At 44.9% G+C, this 20,958-nt stretch overlaps 2 protein-coding genes across 3 annotated transcripts in view; one reads left to right on the top strand and one right to left on the bottom strand.

The window, feature by feature from the left end:
- The window catches only part of inpp4aa (inositol polyphosphate-4-phosphatase type I Aa), a 14,687-nt gene extending 3,055 nt beyond the window's left edge, over positions 1-11,632 (bottom strand). Inside the window, exons 1-22 of the mRNA XM_077537365.1 lie at positions 11,427-11,632; positions 8,539-8,787; positions 8,404-8,448; positions 7,160-7,278; positions 6,963-7,079; positions 6,817-6,896; positions 6,635-6,752; positions 6,466-6,556; positions 6,252-6,399; positions 5,464-5,594; positions 5,095-5,199; positions 4,474-4,582; positions 4,376-4,393; positions 4,132-4,312; positions 3,563-3,838; positions 3,335-3,482; positions 2,677-2,709; positions 2,335-2,507; positions 2,130-2,253; positions 724-991; positions 530-627; positions 342-454 (exon numbers count right to left, since the gene is read on the bottom strand). Coding sequence (XP_077393491.1) covers positions 342-454; positions 530-627; positions 724-991; positions 2,130-2,253; positions 2,335-2,507; positions 2,677-2,709; positions 3,335-3,482; positions 3,563-3,838; positions 4,132-4,312; positions 4,376-4,393; positions 4,474-4,582; positions 5,095-5,199; positions 5,464-5,594; positions 6,252-6,399; positions 6,466-6,556; positions 6,635-6,752; positions 6,817-6,896; positions 6,963-7,079; positions 7,160-7,278; positions 8,404-8,448; positions 8,539-8,668 — 2,625 coding nt within the window. The 5' untranslated portion in view covers positions 8,669-8,787; positions 11,427-11,632. The remainder of the gene's footprint in view (positions 1-341; positions 455-529; positions 628-723; positions 992-2,129; positions 2,254-2,334; positions 2,508-2,676; positions 2,710-3,334; positions 3,483-3,562; positions 3,839-4,131; positions 4,313-4,375; positions 4,394-4,473; positions 4,583-5,094; positions 5,200-5,463; positions 5,595-6,251; positions 6,400-6,465; positions 6,557-6,634; positions 6,753-6,816; positions 6,897-6,962; positions 7,080-7,159; positions 7,279-8,403; positions 8,449-8,538; positions 8,788-11,426) is intronic.
- The window catches only part of slc9a2 (solute carrier family 9 member 2), a 22,252-nt gene extending 1,294 nt beyond the window's left edge, over positions 1-20,958 (top strand). The window contains exons 2-15 of one of the 2 annotated variants that reach the window (XM_077537355.1): positions 2,316-2,735; positions 5,480-5,659; positions 14,483-14,697; positions 14,763-15,011; positions 16,077-16,327; positions 16,466-16,683; positions 16,740-16,939; positions 17,139-17,228; positions 17,296-17,366; positions 18,066-18,233; positions 18,323-18,428; positions 19,486-19,602; positions 19,693-19,780; positions 20,415-20,958. In XM_077537355.1, coding sequence (XP_077393481.1) covers positions 14,566-14,697; positions 14,763-15,011; positions 16,077-16,327; positions 16,466-16,683; positions 16,740-16,939; positions 17,139-17,228; positions 17,296-17,366; positions 18,066-18,233; positions 18,323-18,428; positions 19,486-19,602; positions 19,693-19,780; positions 20,415-20,725 — 2,001 coding nt within the window. In that variant the 5' untranslated portion in view covers positions 2,316-2,735; positions 5,480-5,659; positions 14,483-14,565 and the 3' untranslated portion in view covers positions 20,726-20,958. Of the gene's footprint in view, positions 1-2,315; positions 2,736-5,479; positions 5,660-12,485; positions 13,002-14,482; positions 14,698-14,762; positions 15,012-16,076; positions 16,328-16,465; positions 16,684-16,739; positions 16,940-17,138; positions 17,229-17,295; positions 17,367-18,065; positions 18,234-18,322; positions 18,429-19,485; positions 19,603-19,692; positions 19,781-20,414 lie in introns of those variants that run through there. The other variant, XM_077537354.1, reaches the window with a different exon arrangement.

The raw sequence follows: 20,958 nt of genomic DNA, 5'->3' as shown, positions 1-20,958 counted from the left end.
CAGCACATCTGTTAAAAAAAAAAAAAAAAGTCAGGGTGATTTCCATTTGTGATGTTTTAGCACCCTCTGGTGGCTATTTATTTAGTGGTTTAATTTTCACAATGTATGTTTTGGCCCTTACGTGTTTAAAATCCATGCCAATGGTCAGATGAAGGGGCATGTAATATGACGTGAATCGAGGTTTTTTTTTTGTATTTGTATTTTTCATCCCCCCACAATATCGTGATATTATGGTGTCGTGATGTTTGGATATCGTTACATCCCTGCTTACTGACCCGTGTTGGAGTTATTTCTTTGCAACCCTGGACAGAAAAAAGAAAGTTTGCTTTGCGGCGGCGTACCTCTGCCGCCTGCCACAAGATCTCCACGTTCTTGCTCTTCTTGCCGTTGACGTTGTGGTTGAGCTGCTTGAGCAGATGGGACAGACCGGTGGTGCTACGGGAGCGAGGAAGGCCTGAGAGGAGGACACGAGTCGGAAGAAAAGTGGATTGTTTTGTCTTGATGCTTTTGAAAGCCTCGCGGGACTCACAGTCTTCAGGCAGGACTTCTTTAAAGTGGTCGTAGTACAAGCTGAGGTGAGCCATGTTCTCCATATTGATCAGCTCCTGCAGAGACGTGTCGCCAAACCTGCACACACGCCAACCGCCATCGTACACTTGCCTCATATTGGTAACATTTCGGATATCAGATATTGATTTGATGTATGTGTTGTCATCGACTGACTTCTCAGCCAAGCTTTGCTGCTCATTGATGCCCACGTTGAAGAGGACGGGCAGCACGCGCAGCAGCATGCCGTTCTGGATCTCGCGCGGCAGACTGTCGAAAACGGCGGCGGCGACGGGGACCCTGACGTTAAAGCCGTTCCTGTTTCCCGTGATGACGGGCAGCATGTCCGCACTCAAGGCCGTACTCGCTTGCGTGATTTTAAAGGTGACGTTCCTCAGGTCCTTCACGCCGACGCTCATGTCCTCCAACATGGCCAGCTCCTCACCTGAAGGTTTGGAACAACAACCTTGAGCTGCCTTTCACAACTGCCATTTTCCATGGCATGCAATACGACAAAATGCTTCCGCAAATTGATTTGATCATTGGGATTTTTATTGACATATTATGGCCATTTTCTGCCCGGCTTCTTGCTTTTTTTTTGGGACAATTTAACCCCCAAAAAGTCGTCATATTAAAAATCGTTTTTGTTGTGGGATGCGTTCATTTTTTGCATGAGTGAATTTGAAGATTTTGTAATTCTATCACAGCCTTCCTTTCATGTTGTGAGAAAACGTTTTGTCAAGATGTTCTTTTTGATATATTGACTGAAATCTTGACATTTTTCAAAGGGGGCGTGTACTCATATATGCTTGAGCACTGTGGTCGTGTACGTATGTGTGTATATATATTGTCCATATATTTTAGGGCGGGCGGCACGGTAGTCGAGTGGTTAGCACGTCAGCTTCCCAGTTCTGAGGTCTCCGGTTCGAGTCCAGGCTCGGACCTTCCTGGGTGGAGTTTGCATGTTCTCCCCGTGCCCGCGTGGGTCTTCTCCGGGTACTCCGGTCTCCTCCCACATTCCAAAGACATGCATGGCAGGTTAATTGGGCGCTCCGAATTGTCCCTAGGTATGCGTGTGAGTGTGGATGGTTGTTCGTCTCCGTGTGCCCTGCGATTGGTTGGCAACCAGTCCAGGGTGTCCCCCGCCTACTGCCCAGAGCCAGCTGAGATAGGCGCCAGCAGCCCCCGCGACCCTTGTGAGGAATAAGCGGTCAAGAAAATGGATGGATGGATGGATATTTTAGGGCTGTCAGACGATTACAATTTTGAATCCTAATTAATTGCACGACTTCAATCACACATTTTATATCTGTTCTAAACGTACAATTAAGTGTACAATGATTTTTGACATGATGATTTGGTGACAGCATTTTTCTTTTCATATTACGAGCGACGTAATCATTATTGACACGAAGTAACTTGTGAAATTCTGCACATTTCTAAAATTGTAAAATGCAAATGGACCCCCGTTTCTACAAATAAATCTGAATTATTGCTCAATTCTGACATGGACATGTATGCACTACTTTTGCCCCCCTAACGTATCCGTACGTCTACGTGCATCATCCCATACGGCCGCTTACCGTAAGTGCTGAGCAAGCTCTCGTACTGCACCAGCAGGCCGATTGTGTGGAGCTGCTTGAGGAAGCCCGAGTCGCTCAAGCTCTTCCTCAGCTTGAGGACGAAGCCGCAGATTAGAGCCGTTAACTGTAAGCACGCCGACAGAATTCATCATCATCATCATCATCATCATCTTCATTCCTTTTCAGGCGGCCGCCGAGAACTGACGGTCTGGCAGAAGACGACGTCGCGGCGGTACTGCAGCGTGAGGCTGATGGCGATGGTGGGGGCGCCGTCCCGCATGAGGAGGAACACCGCCGCCTTCTTGGCTCTGTCGCTCATCAGCGAGGCGCAGTCGCTCAGCGTGGACAGCAGAGGGTGCAGGGCCTCCGCCCACTCGCCTGCAGGGAAGTTTGGATCTTTTTTTTTGAAGCCCTTTCTTTGCAACGAAAGGCCGCAAGTATTCCAAAGACGAGAGTTGACTTTGTCGTGCTGACTGAGATCTCGTAAAGCAAGCGGAGATTTTCAGTGACGTCATTTCAACTTTTACTGTCTTCATTCAAACCTTACCTGGTGATGTTTTGTCCCGCTCAGGACTGCCACCTAGCAGTGAAAGAGAGCAACAAATGGTGAGCATGTGACAACACGTCTTTTTTTTTTTTTGGAACGGTTTCTTTCTTGTGTGCTTATCGTGCACGTCGTAAGATTTTGACATTCTACAAACTTTCACCGACCCCATTTTGGGGTTATTTAATTGACCCAGAATGATGCGTCAAATGTATAAGCCACAAAATAATCCATATAGCTGGGTTATTAATTTCGCTTGACCCAACTTTTGGGGTTAAAAAGCTCAAACAGTTGTCTTGGTTCATTTTTGAGCCAATTCAATGAACCCGACAATTTGTGTCAAATAAAATGAATAACGTACAAATGCCAAAACATTGGGTTGGCCCAACTTTTTAGGTTGAAATAACTTCAAAAGTTATTCAGGTCATTCAATGAACAATGAAAGTTGGGTGAAATGAATAACCCACAAAACAACGGACAAAATATCGTTTGGCCCAAAAACAAGAAAAGCCCCTTCTTGCCCCAGTTTGGGTTTCTTTTCACCCAACTGTTTTTGGGCTGTGTAAAGCTCGGTCAGCGTGGATCCTTCATCCTCGCAGTGAGACAGAGCGACATGTGAACGGCTCCTCAACTACGACCGATAGATTAGAAGACCTCTGACCTTTTTTGGCATTTGCGGGCTCGTCAGTGGCCAGCGCGAACACGTCATCAGAGCTGCTGTCGCTCTGGAGCGGATCCCCCCGCAGCAACCTGTCCACCCTCTGGATCACGCACTCCAGACTCTGGTCCACATTCAGACACAGCTTCTCCTGCGCAGACGTGAGACAAGCTTACGGCTCATAGTAGAGACACAAAATGCACGCGACGATGCTCGCCGACGTCCTCGTACCCACTCCTCCCCGTGCAAATCGGCAGGCCGCAAGGAGGCGCGCTTGTTTGGAAGCCCGTCCGTGCCCTCCGGAGGGCTGGCGAGGCGGGAGGGTGAGGCGGGCGCCCGCGACGGGGATGACGGCTGGCGGGCGGGCGAGCGCGAGGGCGAGCGGGAGGATGAGGACGGGGACGGGGACGGGGAGCCTTGCGGGAGCGACTCCGGGCGGGCGGCCGCCAGGGCGATGATGGCCGAGGACACGAGCTTGGAGTCGCACGCGCTCACCAGCTGACGAGTCTGAAATTGGTCAATTAGACTTCAAAAGATGTTTTCTACGCTCTCAAAAGACTCAACTTGTCTGCTGAAACCAACTCAACTGCCAATCGAACACCACTACTACCACCTGCGAAAATAAATGCGACTTCATCTGTCATCTTTCTGAAGGCGAATCTATATCTCGATTCATTGATCGATTGATCGATGGATTGATCAGGGATCACCAAAGTACAGTAGTGCCCAAGGACCACATGAGTTGCCCGTGAGCATGTTGCAAAACAATTCACCAGTGGGGAAAAGAAAATTCTGCTCACCTTCTCTTTGAGGATGGCCAAAGTTCTCTCCAGCGCGTTGGCCGAGCGCTCTTTGGCCGCTCTGGTCAGACGCTCGATGTAGTAGCACACTTGGGTCTTCAGTGTGTTAATTTGGCCGATCAGCTCCTTTGCTCTGACCACATCCTGCGGCTGGTACGCCATTCCTCTGGGCCCGGACGAACTAGGAAGAAAACGGTCACGTGCGCCACTCGTAGCAACACCCCGACATCATCGTCAGTCTCACCTCTCTTCCTCGTAAGAGCTGGCCGTGCAAAAAAGCAAAAAGCAAGAAGAGAGCGCCATGTTTATCCCCATTGAAGCAATTCTATGCGTTCAACGTACTGTTTTCTGGCCTCTTCAAGCTGATGCAGGAGCTTCCTCAGGCCGCAGCCTTTAAAGCCTTGATGGTGTGCGGCAGGGGCGCCGTTAGTCACCACGTCGTATGTGTGGTCTGATCCAATGGCAAAATCAAGAAAGTCAAAAATTAGAGGAAGTCAAACAATATGTTCTATGCAGCCCCACTAATCTAAATATAATAATAAATATGAGTCAGACCATTTTATCCATCTATGGGGGCGGCCATTTTGCCACTTGCTGTTGACTTGAATGTGACGTCAATGTTGCTCAGGTCTCCGGTAACAAGCAATCACAGGGCAGCTTCAGAAAAGAGGTCAGCTCTGATTGGTTGTTGCCATCGATGCCATCTTCAGTTGACAGCAAGTAGCAAAATGGATCAAAACGGCTGGATTTTGCTTCATAACTCATATTCCAACAATGGAACGTTCATCAGAATGTCATGTTCAGACTAGTGAGATGACATCGAACATGATTGTCAAGGTTGACCGCCAGTTTAACAAAGATAATAGAGGAATGTTAGCGTGAGCATTGGCTGTGCAGGGGAGTGATAATATGTGGGGGGGCTTACCTTTTTTTTTTTTTTTTTTTTTTTTTGGGGGGACTTACCATAGCCGGACTCTCCTTGTACTCTCATCCTTTGGATGTGCAAATTGGTCGGCATAAACTCCAACTTCCGCTCGGCCTTCAGTGTGCTCGATTTAAAAGAAGGTCCTGAAAGGCAGAGATCGTTTGTTTCCTTTTGAATCCAATCGCAAACCAAAACATCAGCACCTATCAAAGCACGAAGAGCATTCAAGTGGAGCGGTAGTAGTGCAGATAGCATCTTTCGGGGCTATTAATGGTTCACTCGACGCAACCATCGGTGCTCCGAAATCTCGTGTGCGTCAAATTTGACGTTGGATCCAGATTTGCATCGTATTCGAACAATGTGGTTTTGCTCAAATGTTGAGAATGTGTTGCATTATTCATCCTTACCTTTGTACTCGTGCAGGTCGCTGATGGTCTCCTGATATGTGAGAATGATGGTCTGGTACTGAGTGATGATCTGCCTCCTGAGGTTCTCCCAGCACGGCGACAGCTCGCCCAGTTCCTCCAGCTCGCACACCCTGTGTCACGTGACAGCTACAACTTCTTTTCACAACGTACAACGTCAATGTTGGGGATGTTCAGCGTGAGTGACAACATGATTGCCTTCATCTGACAGTAAACAATGTGAAAATGATTATGTTGATGTTGTCCTGACAAATCAACTGAAATTCATCAACAGTGCGTTAGGGAATGACTGATGTGGGTTTTTTCAGGGCCAATACCAACATTTTTTTTTTTTGTAGTTAACAAGGCCAATGCTGATATTTATTTGTGGTAAAAAATGAAAATAATAGCATCAAAAAAATGCCATTTAGCATGTTTGTTAAAACAACTTTCCAAATTTCAAATCAAAGGTTTTTCTTTTAATTTTAGATATGTACATTTTAGATGTCTTAATTTGAACAAACAATTGAACATTTTTAGAAGTAATGTTAATCAGTGTTGGGCGTTTTTCATAAAGTCAAGTAGAAATGGAAAGAAATGCATAAATCAAAAGTTGCTTGTATCTGAATGAGCGACAAATGCATGTGAATGGAGCTCATTTGGGGTGTTTGTAAAAGGATCTTTGCAACAAGGACAAATTGTGAAGATGTCAGAAATCGTGAAGAAAAGCCCAAATGTGTTCCGTTCGCTCGGTGTCCAAACGTGGGCTCTCTCGACGGCGTCGGCGTTACCTGACGGCGTCTTCTTCCAGCAGCAGCTTGACAAACTGCCGCGGCACGTGCAGGGACAGCACGCTCTCGGCCATCTGCTCGAGCACGCCCAGGCGGTTGCCGTCCGTGGTGGGGAAGCGGTACGTCTGCGACATGACGCCGCCGAACACTGCAAGGTACGGCCGTGCGCGTGACGCTTTCGGAACCTTCTTGAAGCTTCTCCGCTGATACTCACCGGCCTTCAGCAAGGGATCTTTACACAGGGACGAGGACTTGGAGCGGACGCCTTTGGATTGGCTCAGGCTCTCGTCAACCGGAAGAAGCGTCTGAAAGCGCGTGCCGGTCGTAAGCGCTACGCGGTGGCGCCAGCCAACGTGGACTCGGAGCGATTCCTCGCCACTCACCCTCCCGTTCAGCGTGTCTCCTCGCTGTAGTTTGGCAAGCGGGGCCCTCTGCTCGCGTTTCTCCTCCATCCGCCAGGCGATGACCGTCAGGTCGCCCACTCGCTCGTTTTCAGCCGACCTGGAAGTCAACTGGATGAGCAAAACCCTCCGACCGGATGGAGGTTACGCAAAAGCACGACGACCTGAGAGTCAAGTGCAGGCGCTGGTGTTTGTCCTGCAGGAGCTCTTTCAAAGAAAATACGGCGGAGCCCAGCATGTACATCTGTTGGACACAAAACAGCGGCGGCATTTTCCAGAGTTCCGCACAAGAATTCCGCACGCCACTTACGGTGCCCTGTGAGCGATCCTTCACGTCGTAGACGGAGAGCTTGACCTGCGTCTGCTGAGTGATCAGAGAGTCCTGGAAGAAGGCCACGCTGCTCAGGAAGATGGGGTTCCTCGTCCCCTGCGGGCCACAGACACGGAAGAAGGTGGAATGCGCTTGGATTTGATGGCGCTGAGGAAGGACGTGGCGTGACTGCCCACCTCGATGATTTCTGTTTGAGAGTGTTTGGTCCAGAACGCCTGAGGGGGAGTTGTGCAGCTGACGGCCACAAAGCTGCTGGGCTTACGCTCCGCGGTGGGCGGGACCAGTTCACTGCAGACTGGAGGAAACAGGAAGTCAAGTCATCTTGTGAAGCCCAATATTTATGTCCATATTTTCATCCTGTCCAGAGATCTGAGATATGAAAAGAGTCCCAATTCAACAGGGTGGACATTTTAGTCGATTTGGTCCCGCTCGAAACTCGGGATGTAACGATAAGGGCAATATCGTGATATCGTGATATTAAAACTGCCACAATATCGTCGGCGTCATGATCACGATATTTAAAAGGAACAGCTGTTAAAAAAAAAAAAAGTCAGGTTGAGTTCCATTTGTGCAGTTCTTGCACCCTCTGGTGGCTAGTTTTGTAGTGCAATTTTCATTAGGGATGTTTTGGCCCTTCTATGTTTAAAATCAACACTAATTGTCAGATGAAGGGGAACGAACGTAATATGTGAAGCGGGTCAATATGTGGAGGAGCTCAATGTACATGTAACTGGTCACACCCACGCGGACCGTAACGCGCCTCAATATTGTTATTAACGATTGTAGATGGTTTAAATGCATTGCTGTTATGTACAAAAGCACAATATTGTGATTTTATAGATATACATATATTTAACAATATTGTGAACTTTGTTAAATATCGCCAACCTCCCCACAATATCATGATAATTATTGTATCGTGTGCTTCATATTGCGATGTTTGGATATCGTTACATCCCGACTCTTACAGAGTATAATTTACACTTCGAAGAGAGTAAATTGTACTCTGAAGTATTTTGAGTGTCTACAAGAGAATTTGCCGATCCCATGAAAAAACTATTAAAGAATTTTCATTCCGAAAGTCGAAATAAATCTCGCAAGGAGAGATTATGACTAGTTTCTTATTATTTTTTTAAGCGACACAAGGGCTGAGGCAAGAACTCCCAAACTTCGGCCACTCTACCACCTGAGCTATGCCACTCCCACTGTTTGCTTCGATCCAAAAGGAGACCAAAAACATCATTTTTGCTCTTGGAGTTAGGAAGATTCCAGCTGATACGACCAATATACAGTCGGACCTGCACTCCAATTCGTATCAACCTAAAGCCTGCGCTCAGGAGGTGATGTGCAAGTCACGTGATCTCAGTCCAGAGTCCACATCCAAGAAGACAAAATCCGAGTGCTGTTGTGTTGGTCTTACCCAAAGTGAACTCTAACACCGGCTCGTCTGGGTCTTGACTGTTCCCTGTTGACCAGAGAGGAAGAAGAAACCCTTTTTTTTTTTTGGATCATAAATGGAGCAGACACGTTACTCTGGATACGGTCACGTGGTTACCTGACAGCGCCAGGCCTATCATCTCCGCCGAAAGATCAAACGTGTTAGCCCGGTAGACCGACCACGGCCTGTGTCGGGGGCTGCGCTCTTTCCCAGACATGGACGGCTCACGGCGAGGCTGAGGATGCATCCTTTTTTGTTTTTGTTTTAAGTGCCTTGACGAAATCTCACGTGAACCTAAAACCTGAACTTCCCTCGCGATGTGGACGTCTTGCTTGGGCGATGATCTCAGCGGTCACGCTTGAGTCACTAATGAAAGGCAAACAGGAAGAGGAGCGGGAGTTAGTCCGATGTCGCCATGGAAACAAATGAGACAGACAACTGATGGTAATGATGCTGACATCATCCTCTCACACAGCTGGCTGCAATTCAATTGACGCAATTATCCGCTCTGTTGACGTGCTAATGTAGGCAGTGGCAAACTTTTCCCAGTGTGAACGTTCACACGGATAAAAATACACCTGCGAGCTGCTCATGCTTGAAGCTAGAGGATGTTTATTCCACAAACTGTTCTTACCAAGTTAAAAGCATAGACTTGCCCAAAACAGAAGCGTCTCAACACCGCTAGTACTTTTGATATATATCCAATTTCATTTCACACAAAGACAAAACATCGTGAACAAAACCTTTCTTTATGACACAGAGGATGATTCGCTGATGTGTCAGATTATGGCAGTATAGCGCCAACTACTGTCAAGGAGGACTGACTCGATGTCAGATTTTCTTTGCCTAAAATATTGATGGCTGGTATAGCAGCCTCCAAAACGACGATACCTTAAAAACAAAAACAAAAAACTAATAATAATAATGAGCTGAAATGCATTAGGTTTAGGATAATGAAATAAAATGAAAATAATATTCACACAAAATGAAATAATTCAAAAGAATTGGGAAATAATATACAGTAAGACAAAATTTGTAACAGATAATTAAAAAAAATGTGAAAATGTAAATTAACATAAAATTATAAATTCCATAAATTCAATTGCATTGATTGTATTATTATTATCACACAAATATATACATTGTAAAAAAAAATCAATTCAAATGCTTTGGGGAAAATTTAATAAAAGAGAAAACAATGTAAGAATTAAAATACATTCAAATTCTTTGGGGGAAAATAAATAAATGATAGATATTTATAAATATCAAAACAAGTTCAAATGCATTGGGAGAGCATAATGTAAAATCAGAATTTTAGATACAACATAAAAATAATACATATACAGTCAAATAATTCCTAATTCACTAACTGTCATTGTATGATAAATTGCTATTAGTACAAAATAAATTAATGCTTTTAATAGTAACTATAAATAAAACGTGTATGTAGCCTAAATAATTGCAAAATCCTCTTTTGGATTTATTTTGATTTTTTTTTTTTTATTTATTTTTACATCTTTTCTATTTCTGTCCAGATCACGTTTAGATTAACATAAATACATCACCAATAGGATACAAATGATCATGTGACGTTACACCAACAAAAAGGGAAGATTTTTTTTTTCTGTGTGTGCGCGTGGATGTTGTTGTGTATTCATGCGCGAGAGCATCCGCCATGCTGCTCTATTTTTACATACGAGTCTGTTTTGACGTCATCTGCCCAGTCACACATGACAAAGCCGTGACGGATGCGATACGCCTCGTTAGTCTGTTAGTCTGTGGGGGGGGATAGGCGGTCATCACGTGTGCGTATTTTACCACTGCTGGATATACGCAGTGGGAAGCTTCAGAGAAGTGTCACAGTTGGTTTGCTGCAACAACACAGGGGGTCAAAGATCATCATGGCTACATGTGTTTGACAACTCAGCTGCATGCGGCGAGCTTCGACATTATGTTGCTCATTAGGCCACGCCCATTCCTCCTTAACAACCTCCCAAAAATCAGGAGAGCAAATGCACTGTCAAGCGAAAGAAAGCGCATCAAACGGCAGAAATGCTTTGTTTGCAAAATGACATGCTAGCAAAGCAAACACCTCAAACGATTCCAATTGTGGACGGATTGTCGGCTCCTGCCTTCATCTCTCCAATGAGCTCTGCTGGAAGCCGACAGATGCAGTCAGATCCAGCTGTTTCCGGGCTTTTTCAAACAAATGCACCATTAGCCGGGAGCTTCGCACGCTGCACGTCGTCGACGTCACAGCGTTTTAGTGCGAAGGGTTCACACACATTTCAGTGTGTGCGATGTTCCCTGAGGGCCACACAATATAATAATATGTGATGTGTTTCCACGTCATGGAAATATTCCGCTCATTCGCTCAACCTCCTCTCAACTGATTACATTCACATTTCCCTTGCAAACAAACTAATGGAGGAAAATGACCACTTGAGCACAGATCTTTACATTTCTCTTTCATTTCTTTACAGCATTCCAGTTCAACATCAGCATACACGATCGATTCCTACAGCAATTTGACTTTTCTTATTGGTACTGCAGAGCGGACCGGATCAAATGTCCTTGTGGCCCGTATGTGGCCCGTATGGGGCCCGTGGACTGCAGGTTGCTCACCTCTGCACTGACTTGTGCTGTCAAAGTACAAGGGTGGTGCCCGAGGACTTGCACAGTACAACATTGGTCCATCCTGAAGGACTCAAACGCACCACGTCCGGTTGTAAATACAATGAAAACGTCCCCTTTTCCCTGCTCAGAATCCACAAACTGGCCTGCATTTTAATCCCGCATGAAACATGTTGTGTCATCCCGTCTGTTTACTTGGATGCTTGAATGCGTCGGTGCCACACAATAACACAACAATATAATATACTACAAATTTGCGTCATGTCTGCTGATGCTTTAAAAAAAAAAAAGGAGGAGGAGGAGGAGGAGGGAGGGTAAGCGCAGATGAAAACAAAACAAGGCGAACAACCATATGAATTTATCATCAGCACCTTCGCGCTCCGTGTGCGTGACGTCATCAGGTATTTCATGGAAATGAAGAAATCCGACCTTTGGGAGAGGAAGAAGAAGAAGAAGAAGACGCGTCGTCGTCGTCATCGTGAAACTGAAACGAGCTCTGCTGCTCTCATCGTCGCTGCTCGACGGCGTCTGCAGCCTGCACGAGACTCGCCCAAACTCATCTGTGACACCCTGCAGGGACTCGTTGGCGCCGCTAGAGGGAGCCAAAAGCCTGCTCTGACGCAGGAACTTACTTCAGGAAAAAATATGTATTTGTTGCTTTATTCACATATATTGTGAAATATTTGAGGATACGCGCTATGGATAATGGCTGGCTGGATTTTTAATTGTATTATTATTATTGCAACATAAATGCAGTAATTGTGTTTGAACTATGTGAATATGCAATATGAATAATTCAAGACAATAGCTATTCCGGAATTAAAAAAATATGAATAATCCATCCATCCATTTTCTTGACCGCTTATTCCTCACAAGGGTCGCGTGAATATGAATCAATGTTGTTAAAATGTAGGCCTATTTAATAATTACAATTAGTATGTGTAGTGGATATTAAAAGTCTCCACAATATTAATTTGGACAGGCTAGAACTATTGATGGTGAAAAAAAGTTTGAAAATGCAAAAACCTGCCTTATAAATGGAGGTGTGTCAACTGTTTCTATTTATTGTTCATGTATGAATACAGCCGTCAAAGTACAAAATTGATAAAAATGTGTTACTTTTTTAAGACAAAGACATTTTAAGACAATAAAAATGCATTTGATTAAGTTAGTGAAATTGTCTTATATAAAATAAACGAATTCCTGAATACATAAATAGTGTACTGTATAAATAAAGCAACCCTGCCTACATATTTATCGAATTTTTTTGTACAAAATAATTTGATAACGAACTAAATACGTCATTTAAAGTTGAGTAAGACTGCAAATGGCGACTATGAAGACATGAAAAAACCGGTTCAGTCCACCGGAAGTCGACCGCTGGGAGCCCATCAGATCACGTGACAACCAATCAGTCGAGAGTCGTGACCGCGCCCTGAACGTTGAGGACCTCGTGCACGCGCTGTAGGTTGACTTGGTCACAGGTGCGCGTGCATGTTTAACAGGTGCGCGACATTTGAAGCAACGTCTCGAAAGTCACTCGGGGGAAAACAACCGCTGTTGTCACTCTTGGAACGAGGAAGAAAAGATGAGGTCACGTGCGTAAAAAAGTCATTTTGCCCTTAATTAGTGTCCGAGTGAGCGTTTGTCGCCGCGACGTGAACTCCAAATGGATCCTTACCTCAGAAGGCCTCGGGACGTTTTGCTGCTTCTTTGCGCCGTTTCCAACGTCCTGCATGGCTGCGCGGGCGAAATCCCCCCTCAAGCCACGCCGGGTGCCGGTGCAGGTCGTGTCACGCTGTTGCCTCCGATCAAGCCGGACGGGCCGCAGGCCTATCCGGAGCCCGCAAAGGACAACTTGCCCGTTTTCACCATGGACTACCCGAGGATCCAAATCCCCTTCGAGATCACTCTGTGGGTCCTGCTCGCCTCCTTTGCCAAGATCGGTAAGTGGCACTTTAGGTTTAAACTGCAAAGATGCAAAAGTCATTTGACCTCCCTGAAGTCACAGGCAATAAAGTTGCCTGCAGACTCTGAAATCGAAAGTTTTTTTGGTTTTCATGATCTGTTTTGAACTGTTGCATGGCAAAACAAAAATTCACTCTTATATCAGATTTTATTTTCATTTTCTTTTGACCTTCGAAGCCTGCATTCGTGATTTCATGCAGTTTCATCTAGTGCAATTATGTCAAATCATCTTTTCCCATAGAAATGAATGTAAATTCCAGCCTAAAAACTTTTTTTCACTCTTTGCCAAAGGGATGCTTATTGTGAACTGGGGCTGGCCAATAAATCAAATTAATTTCAATTAATTGTCATTTTAAAAATCTAATAATTGAAAATGAGCTAAATGGTGAATTTGAGCTGCATATAAATAAATATGCTTTTCTTCTGGATTGATAAAAGTTTATATCCCGATGTTATTTTGAGCCGTCATTTTGCACAGGTGGCAGAATTTGGGTGATTTACAAGATTTTTGCACTACGTACTACGTAATTGTGGCCTTTACACAAGTTATGCATAGGATAGCTGTTTTTTTTTTCCCACGGACTATAATTGTTAAGTTGACATGAAAATACGTATACATTATTGTTGTCTGAACATTTTGCACAGGATTTGTTTTTGAATAAATGTTTGTTGGCTTTATTACTGTGGTTAAAATTATAATCATCTATCATGAAATAAAAATCAAGATTTTCATTTTCTTGGCCATATCGCCCAGCATTATTGTGAAGTGAATTCAATCTTCGAATCCGTTTTGCTTCTCATCTGAGAAAGCTTCATCAGTTCATGCAACAAAGCAATCAGGAAATTGTTGCAGAAGAACAATTGTTTGTTGAATGTTAGTGCAATTCGCGTCAACAATTTTAAGAAGCTAACAGTTAGCCTAGCTTCTATTTTTTTTCCTTCTACACAAAATACTTTTCGTTCTTCTTTGTTGGTTGTATTTCCTGTCAGTGTTACCATAAGAAGCTAACAGTTAGCCTAGCTTCTATTTCTTCGTGTACAACTTTTCTTTCTTCTTTGTTGTATTTTCCGTCATGCCACCTTCATAAGCTAACGCTTAGCCTAGCTTCTATTTCTTGTATTATTTTTGTTTCTTTGTTGCATTTTCCATCAGCGTTACCCTAATGAGCTAACATTTAGCCTAGCTTCTATGACTTCTTCGACTTTTCTTTCTTCTTTATTGTAATTTCCGTTACTTTGTATGTGTTATTTCACACTATATTGTTCTACGACAGCCATTTTGTGTGGTGTTGCTCTTCTAAAATAAATGGAAATGATAAGAACGGCAAGCCCACAAATGTTAAAAAAGAAAGAAAAGAAAAGAAGTTGCCTGTAGCCCGCTTAAACAAATGTGACGTCATCTATCACAAGCTAGATTATCTTGAAATCACAACTTGTGTTCACATGTTTCCCTCTTCAGGCTTCCACGTGTACAACAAGATCACCGTTTGGGTGCCCGAGTCGTGCCTGCTGATCAGCATCGGCCTCATCGTGGGCGCCATCATGCACTCGGTCAACGAAGAGCCGCCCGCCGTGCTGACCGGCAACGTCTTCTTCCTCTACATGCTGCCGCCCATCGTCCTGGACTCGGGCTACTTCATGCCCACCGGGCCGTTCTTCGAGAACATCGGCACGGTGCGCGTCCGAGCGGAACGCCGGCGCGGGGACGCCCGGGCTAACGTTTGCGTGCGGGTGCGCAGGTGCTGTGGTTCGCGGTGGCGGGCACCCTGTGGAACAGCGTCGGTATCGGCATGTCGCTGTTCGCCATCTGCCAGATGGAGGCGCTGGGCGTGCAGGACATCAATTTGCAGGAGAACCTGCTGTTCGCCGCCATCATCTCGGCCGTGGACCCCGTGGCCGTGCTGAGCGTCTTCGAGGACGCGTCGGTCAACGAGCAGCTCTACATCGTGGCGTTCGGGGAGTGCCTCTTCAACGACGCCGTCACCGTGGTGAGTTGTCGAGGCTCTTTTCAGGCCGCGCTTGTTTTGGTGACAATGGCGGTTGTGTGCACAAGTTGACACCCGTCTTGTACTTGTTACCCGCCCCAAAATGAACCCCGAGGGCAACTTTTTTTGTTGCCAATTCCAAGTTCCAACTCCACCTTCCATTCAAGCTTCAGTTTGGCCCCTTTTTATTGTCAAACGTGTGTTTACATGAAAGCGAGACTTACTGTCTGTGGTGTTTCTCTTTTGTTTGGCCTCAAAGCTCAGCTCGAGTTTCACTGCCATTTCCTTTTGCTTTCCCGTCCGTAACGGAACGTTTGGCGAGTTCAATGAGCTGACTGAGGGAAGTAACGTTCTTGGAAACAAATGTTGGCGGTTTCTTTGCTCAGATGTCGCCAAACCAGTTCCTGAGGCCGTTCTTCCAAATGTTATGGGAGGAGTTAGCATGCAAATCATCCGACGCTCGACCCTCTTTATCTTGTTTATCTCGACACGCATCGAAGCCACTTTGGTGTGGTTCCTCGTCTCGTCTTTCACAGCGACACACTGGAGATGAAATGAAGATGATGATGATGTTTAGTTAGCGGTAAAAAGACACATTTAGCCACTTTATTACGTACACGCTGATGAGGCACAACCTAGGGTTTGGGTTAGGGTTAATAAAATGTATTATTAAATAGGTGGGTGATGTTTGTTCTTGGATTATTATTATTATTTTTAGACCAGGTCACATTTCAATTTACAAAAAACATTTTAGTGTCACATTCATACTGTATGTACTCGGAGTGTCGATATTGTGGTATTTTGTCTCCCGTTAGATTATTGATACGCCAACTCAAGTATTGTGATATTTGTAGTTAATATACAGCCACTATAACGGCTCCATTGCTGATGACTTATTGAGCAATGACTTGGCGAGCCACTAGGGGGCGCGCCTGATAAGAGTGGTGGGGAAATGGATGAAAGTCTTCCAACAGGAAAAATACCACTTTTGATATTTGTTGTATGATGTTTTTTTTCCCAAATTGAAATCGCAAGTTACTCTCCGATTCACCTGCACTGTTGTCGCAGGTGTTGTACAACATGTTCAACTTTGTGGCGGAGATGCCGGCGGTGGAGCCGGCGGACGTGTTCCTGGGCGTGGCCCGCTTCTTCGTGGTGGGCTTGGGCGGGATGGCCTTCGGCGCGCTGTTCGGCTTCGTGGCGGCCTTCACCACCCGCTTCACCTCCAAAGTGCGGGAGATCGAGCCGCTCTTCATCTTCATGTACAGTTACCTGGCCTACCTGGTGGCCGAGCTCTTCGCCCTCTCGTCCATTATGGCGTGAGTCGACGGCGCGTTTGCTGGCTCCGGATACGCGTGTTTTGCTTTTGAAGACGTTTTTTGCATTATCCCGCTGTCATTTCTTTCACAAAAGCAAGCCTATTTCTATGTGTGTGTATTTTGCGGTGGGATTCGCAGCATCGTGACGTGCGCCGTCACCATGAAGTACTACGTGGAGGAAAACGTGTCCCAGCGCTCGTGCACGACCATCCGCCACGTGGTGAAGATGCTGGGCTCCATCTCGGAAACGCTCATCTTCTTCTTCCTGGGCGTGGTCACCGTGACGACGGAGCACGAGTGGAACTGGGGCTTCATCCTCTTCACGCTGCTTTTCGCCTTCCTGTGGCGCGGCCTCGGTAAGGCGTCATCGGACGGAAGTGGGCGGATTGTCAAGCTTTCCCTTTGTTTGCAGGCGTCTTGCTGCTGACTCAGATCATCAACCCCTTCCGCACAATCCCCTTCAACCTGAAGGATCAGTTCGGTTTGGCCTACGGTGGCCTGCGAGGCGCAATTTCATTCGCCTTGGCCTTCACTCTGCCGGTTAACATCGGCCGCAAGCAGCTCTTTGTCACCGCCACCATCGCCGTCATCATCTTTACCGTCTTTCTGCAGGTATGAAGCCACCTGTGGATGTCAAAGAGAATTGTTGACCGACTGAACAAAATTGCTTCAAGTGGTAACACGCGATCGAATGAAGTTCATCCAAAGTGATGATGTGAAGCTTAATGAATCAAGTGTACAATTCCGTCACTTTCTGGTATCTGATGATGACGATGTAAGCAGGTTTTGTTTTCTCTCTCCGTCTTCGCAGGGCATCAGCATCCGGCCTTTGATCGAGTACATTAACGTGCGCCGAACCAACCGCAACCTGGACACCATCAATGCTGAAATTCACTGCAGGGTAAAATGCGGGATGTTTTTTGTGTGTCCGTGTTTGTCTATGACCAAATCTGCTTTTGTGGTCTCAGTTGATGGAACACACCATCGCCGGCATGGAGGACGTGTGCGGTCAGTGGAGTCGCTTCTACTGGAAGGACAAGTGAGACTCGTTTGACATGCTTGAGGGAAACTTCTGCTTTCCTTCTTCTTCTTCTTTTTCTTGTTTTGTTTAGTGTGACTGATGTCCGGCAAGTTTGGATCAGGTGTCGTGTTCAGTTTTCCACAGGCCAGACTGGTTTTGATCTGCCTAAAGCTCTTCAAGGTTCCTCACAAAAAACTGATTTTATTGTGATGGAAAAATTAAGCTCACTTCAATTGCATTGACATTTTTCAGACAAAACATCAAATGCTCTTCTTGCCAATTTATTCTTGTTAAAAAATGACAATGTTAGAATCAGTCCTGAAGAAAAAAATTGTCTTAAATTGCACATTTTCTTTGCCGTGAACTTTTTCCCTTCTGATTTTTTTTAATTTTTTTTATGTCGAAATTGTCGAAACACAAAAGATATGCACTAGTTAGTCAAAATTTCTGAATGGATCAGTGGTAAATATCAAAATATCAAATTGTGGTGGTGAATATTTTTCCATAATGCCATTATCAGTGTACGCACTTGTACAGATTACCTTGGAAATAGTTTGAATACAGTTCAGTTACTTACAGGACATTTCAATGAAGTTAGTTTGACTGGTTGATACTGAAGCAAATGTAGACAAAACCCCCAAAAGAATTCAGTTTGCCAGCTCCGGCTGTTTGAAAGCGCCACATCGCTACCGATGACTTGACTTTGTTTCTTTCCAGGTTCATGAAGTTCAACAGCGGCATCCTGCGCCGGATCCTGATCCGGGACAACCGCGCCGAGTCCAGCATCGTGGCGCTGTACAAGAAACTGGAGCTGCAGAGCGCCATGGAGATCCTGGACACGCTGTCGGGAGACGTCAGCGCCGCACCGTCCCTCGTCTATCTGCAGTAGGACGCCGTCTTGGGTTTTTTGTTTGTTTTTGTTTTCAAACCTCCCTTCACTGTGTTGTGACGGACTTTATCCACAAATGTTTCAGGGAGGAGAAGAAAGGTCCCGCGAAGCCAAAGCAAAAGTTGTTGGCTGCTGACCTGCGGAGCATGCGCGACATTCTGGCCAAGAACATGTACAAGATAAGACAAAGGGTGAGCGAGCTCTTTGTTGTCAAGTTGTTGTTGTTTTTATGTATTCTGATTAATATTGCATTATGTGGAATGGGAAATAAGCAACAAAATCCACCCATTTTGTCCATCTCAGCTGGCGGCCATTTTGCAACTTGTCAACTGAAAATGACATCACCTGTGCCAACTAAAACTAACGGAGAAAAAAATACAACTAAAATTCCCAAAACAATTTTGTTACCGAAATCAAATAAAAACAAAAACTACATTTTATGTTTACAAAACTAACTCTAATTATAGCAAAAATGTCCTTCATTTTAGTCTTTGGTAATTCATTTAATGCATGATTTTAAGCAGATTTATTTTTGATATGAACCGAAAAAAAGGATGTTTGAAAGTGTGTCACACAGAAGTGATGTCATCTAGCAGCAGCCAATAGAAAAGCAAATTCAGATGACGTCGCTCCAATGGTGTTTTTCAAATATTGCCGACAAGTAATACACTTTTTTTTTTTTTTTTAAGTAAAACTAATACCCTAAACTAAAATAATACGAAGCATTTATTAAATAACTAAAACTAATAAAAACTAACAGAACCACCATGAAACGAATTAAAACTAACTACATTTAAGAAACGAAACTCAAACCGAAATCAAAACTAACTCAAATGAAAAATCCCCAAACTATAATAACCCTTGTTGGCTTGTGAATGTCACATGACCAAACCCGGAAATGTCACATGACCAAAGCCGGAAATGAAGTGAGCTGTGTCGTTCTCAAGCAGAGTTGGAATTGGTCGTTTCCTGTGCGCTTCGGCACTGTGATGTCATTTTCATTCGACAGCAAGTGGCAAAATGGCCGCCCCCTGAGTTGGATAAGAACGGGCGCATTTTGCCGCTTAATTCATAGTCCACAAATGTCATATTAATCTTACTACAAAATGCATACAGTAAAGAAGAAGAAGAAGAAGAGTGCCATCTGGTGGAGCACTGACGTATGACACTTGAGTGCGTTTGTCTGTTGACAGTGTTGGAAATGCTTCCAACGGTGTTATGAATGTCATAATTGTTGTCCTCCACCAGACGACGTCGTACACCAGCAAGCACGCGCTGCCCAACGACAGCCGCACCAAAGAGATTCTCATCCGACGTCACTCGAGCATCCGACGCAGTCTCCGCCCGGGAAGCTTCCAGACGACGGTAAACTTTGACACGCTTGCATGATGTCATTGTGTCCTCTCTGTAAAATAGTCAATGCCTCTTTTGTCTCTTCTTTTCTTTTGTTTTAAGGTAGTGCCCAAATCTCACAAGTACTTCTCACTTCCTGCTGGGAAGAACCTGGATTTGAATTTGCCACCTGTGAGGCATATCCACACTGGTACGTTCCTTCCTTTTCCTTTTGCGGCTCATCTTCCATGTGAGCAAAAGCGACGAGGATGGAACGTTTGTCAACATGAGACAAAGCGGTGGGAAAGCTTTCCCAAAGCGACGAGGATGGAGCATCTATTTTTCCCACTGCTTTGTTTGCGTTTGCAAAGTTTGTTTGTTTGTTTTTTCTATCGGGGCTCCGTAGTTTTCTTTATACATGATTGATTAAAGAGTTAAAAATGTCATTTCTACATCATTTACCAATGCACTATGATGCTGATACAACAGAGTGAAACGCACTTATCTATACTTTATATATATATTATTCAGTGCACCAAAACCATGCTAAGCAATAAACATGTAAATAAAGCGTGTGGAGTGTCTAGTCTAGTGTAACTTCAGCGCCATCTGCTGGATTAGGTTATATCACTTTGTCCTGACGCAAACCAGTAAGACAAAAACTACACGAGGGCAAACGTTTGACACTTCCTCAAGATTCAATGCAAATGTATTGAATGTAATAATTCCAACAACTCTATATTAACATTAAGCGAGGATTCTTTGCTGCATACTGTTCATAAGAGCCCTCGTACCACTTAGGAAATCACTGCACTTTGTTGTATTTTTTTTCTTCTGTCTTCCAGATGACCACGAAACCATGTCGGAGTCATCTTTTCCCGCCAGACGCCCTCGCTTCGCCCCTCCCTCACGCTCCTCCTCGTCCAGGGCGGGGCTTCCTCTGCGCCGGTTGGACACGCTGGAGGAAGTTCCCTCCGTGGACATCCTGGACGAAAGACGTCCCCGGAGAGGTCAAAGCGCAACACGCTCGTCCTCCGTTGAACCTCGCCGCCACGCAGACCCAACAGAAAAAGAAAAGGAGGACAATGCAGATCCTCCAGATGACCCCACGCGGAACCCGCTTCTCAGGAGGCCTCAGTGGAAACCCAAAAAGTGAACACGGGTGACATCATGGCCATTTTGTTGCTTTAGAAAGACAATTAGACAAAACTATGCAACTTAAACTGAGAGGACAGTGAACATTGACTCATGTGGTCCGTCTTTAAAAGTTTAGGAATTTGACCTGACTCTAGGATTTTTATGTATTATGTAAGTTTTTTTAAGATGACTATTTCTCTCTCTCTCTCTCTTTTTAAATACATACACCAGTAAATATTGTTTTTAATTTGT

The sequence above is a fragment of the Festucalex cinctus genome, chromosome 11 (genome assembly GCF_051991245.1).
Source record: "Festucalex cinctus isolate MCC-2025b chromosome 11, RoL_Fcin_1.0, whole genome shotgun sequence".
NCBI lineage: Eukaryota > Metazoa > Chordata > Actinopteri > Syngnathiformes > Syngnathidae > Festucalex > Festucalex cinctus.
The sequence above is the reverse complement of the archived record's forward strand: the minus strand, read 5'-3'. Positions and strand labels throughout refer to the sequence as shown.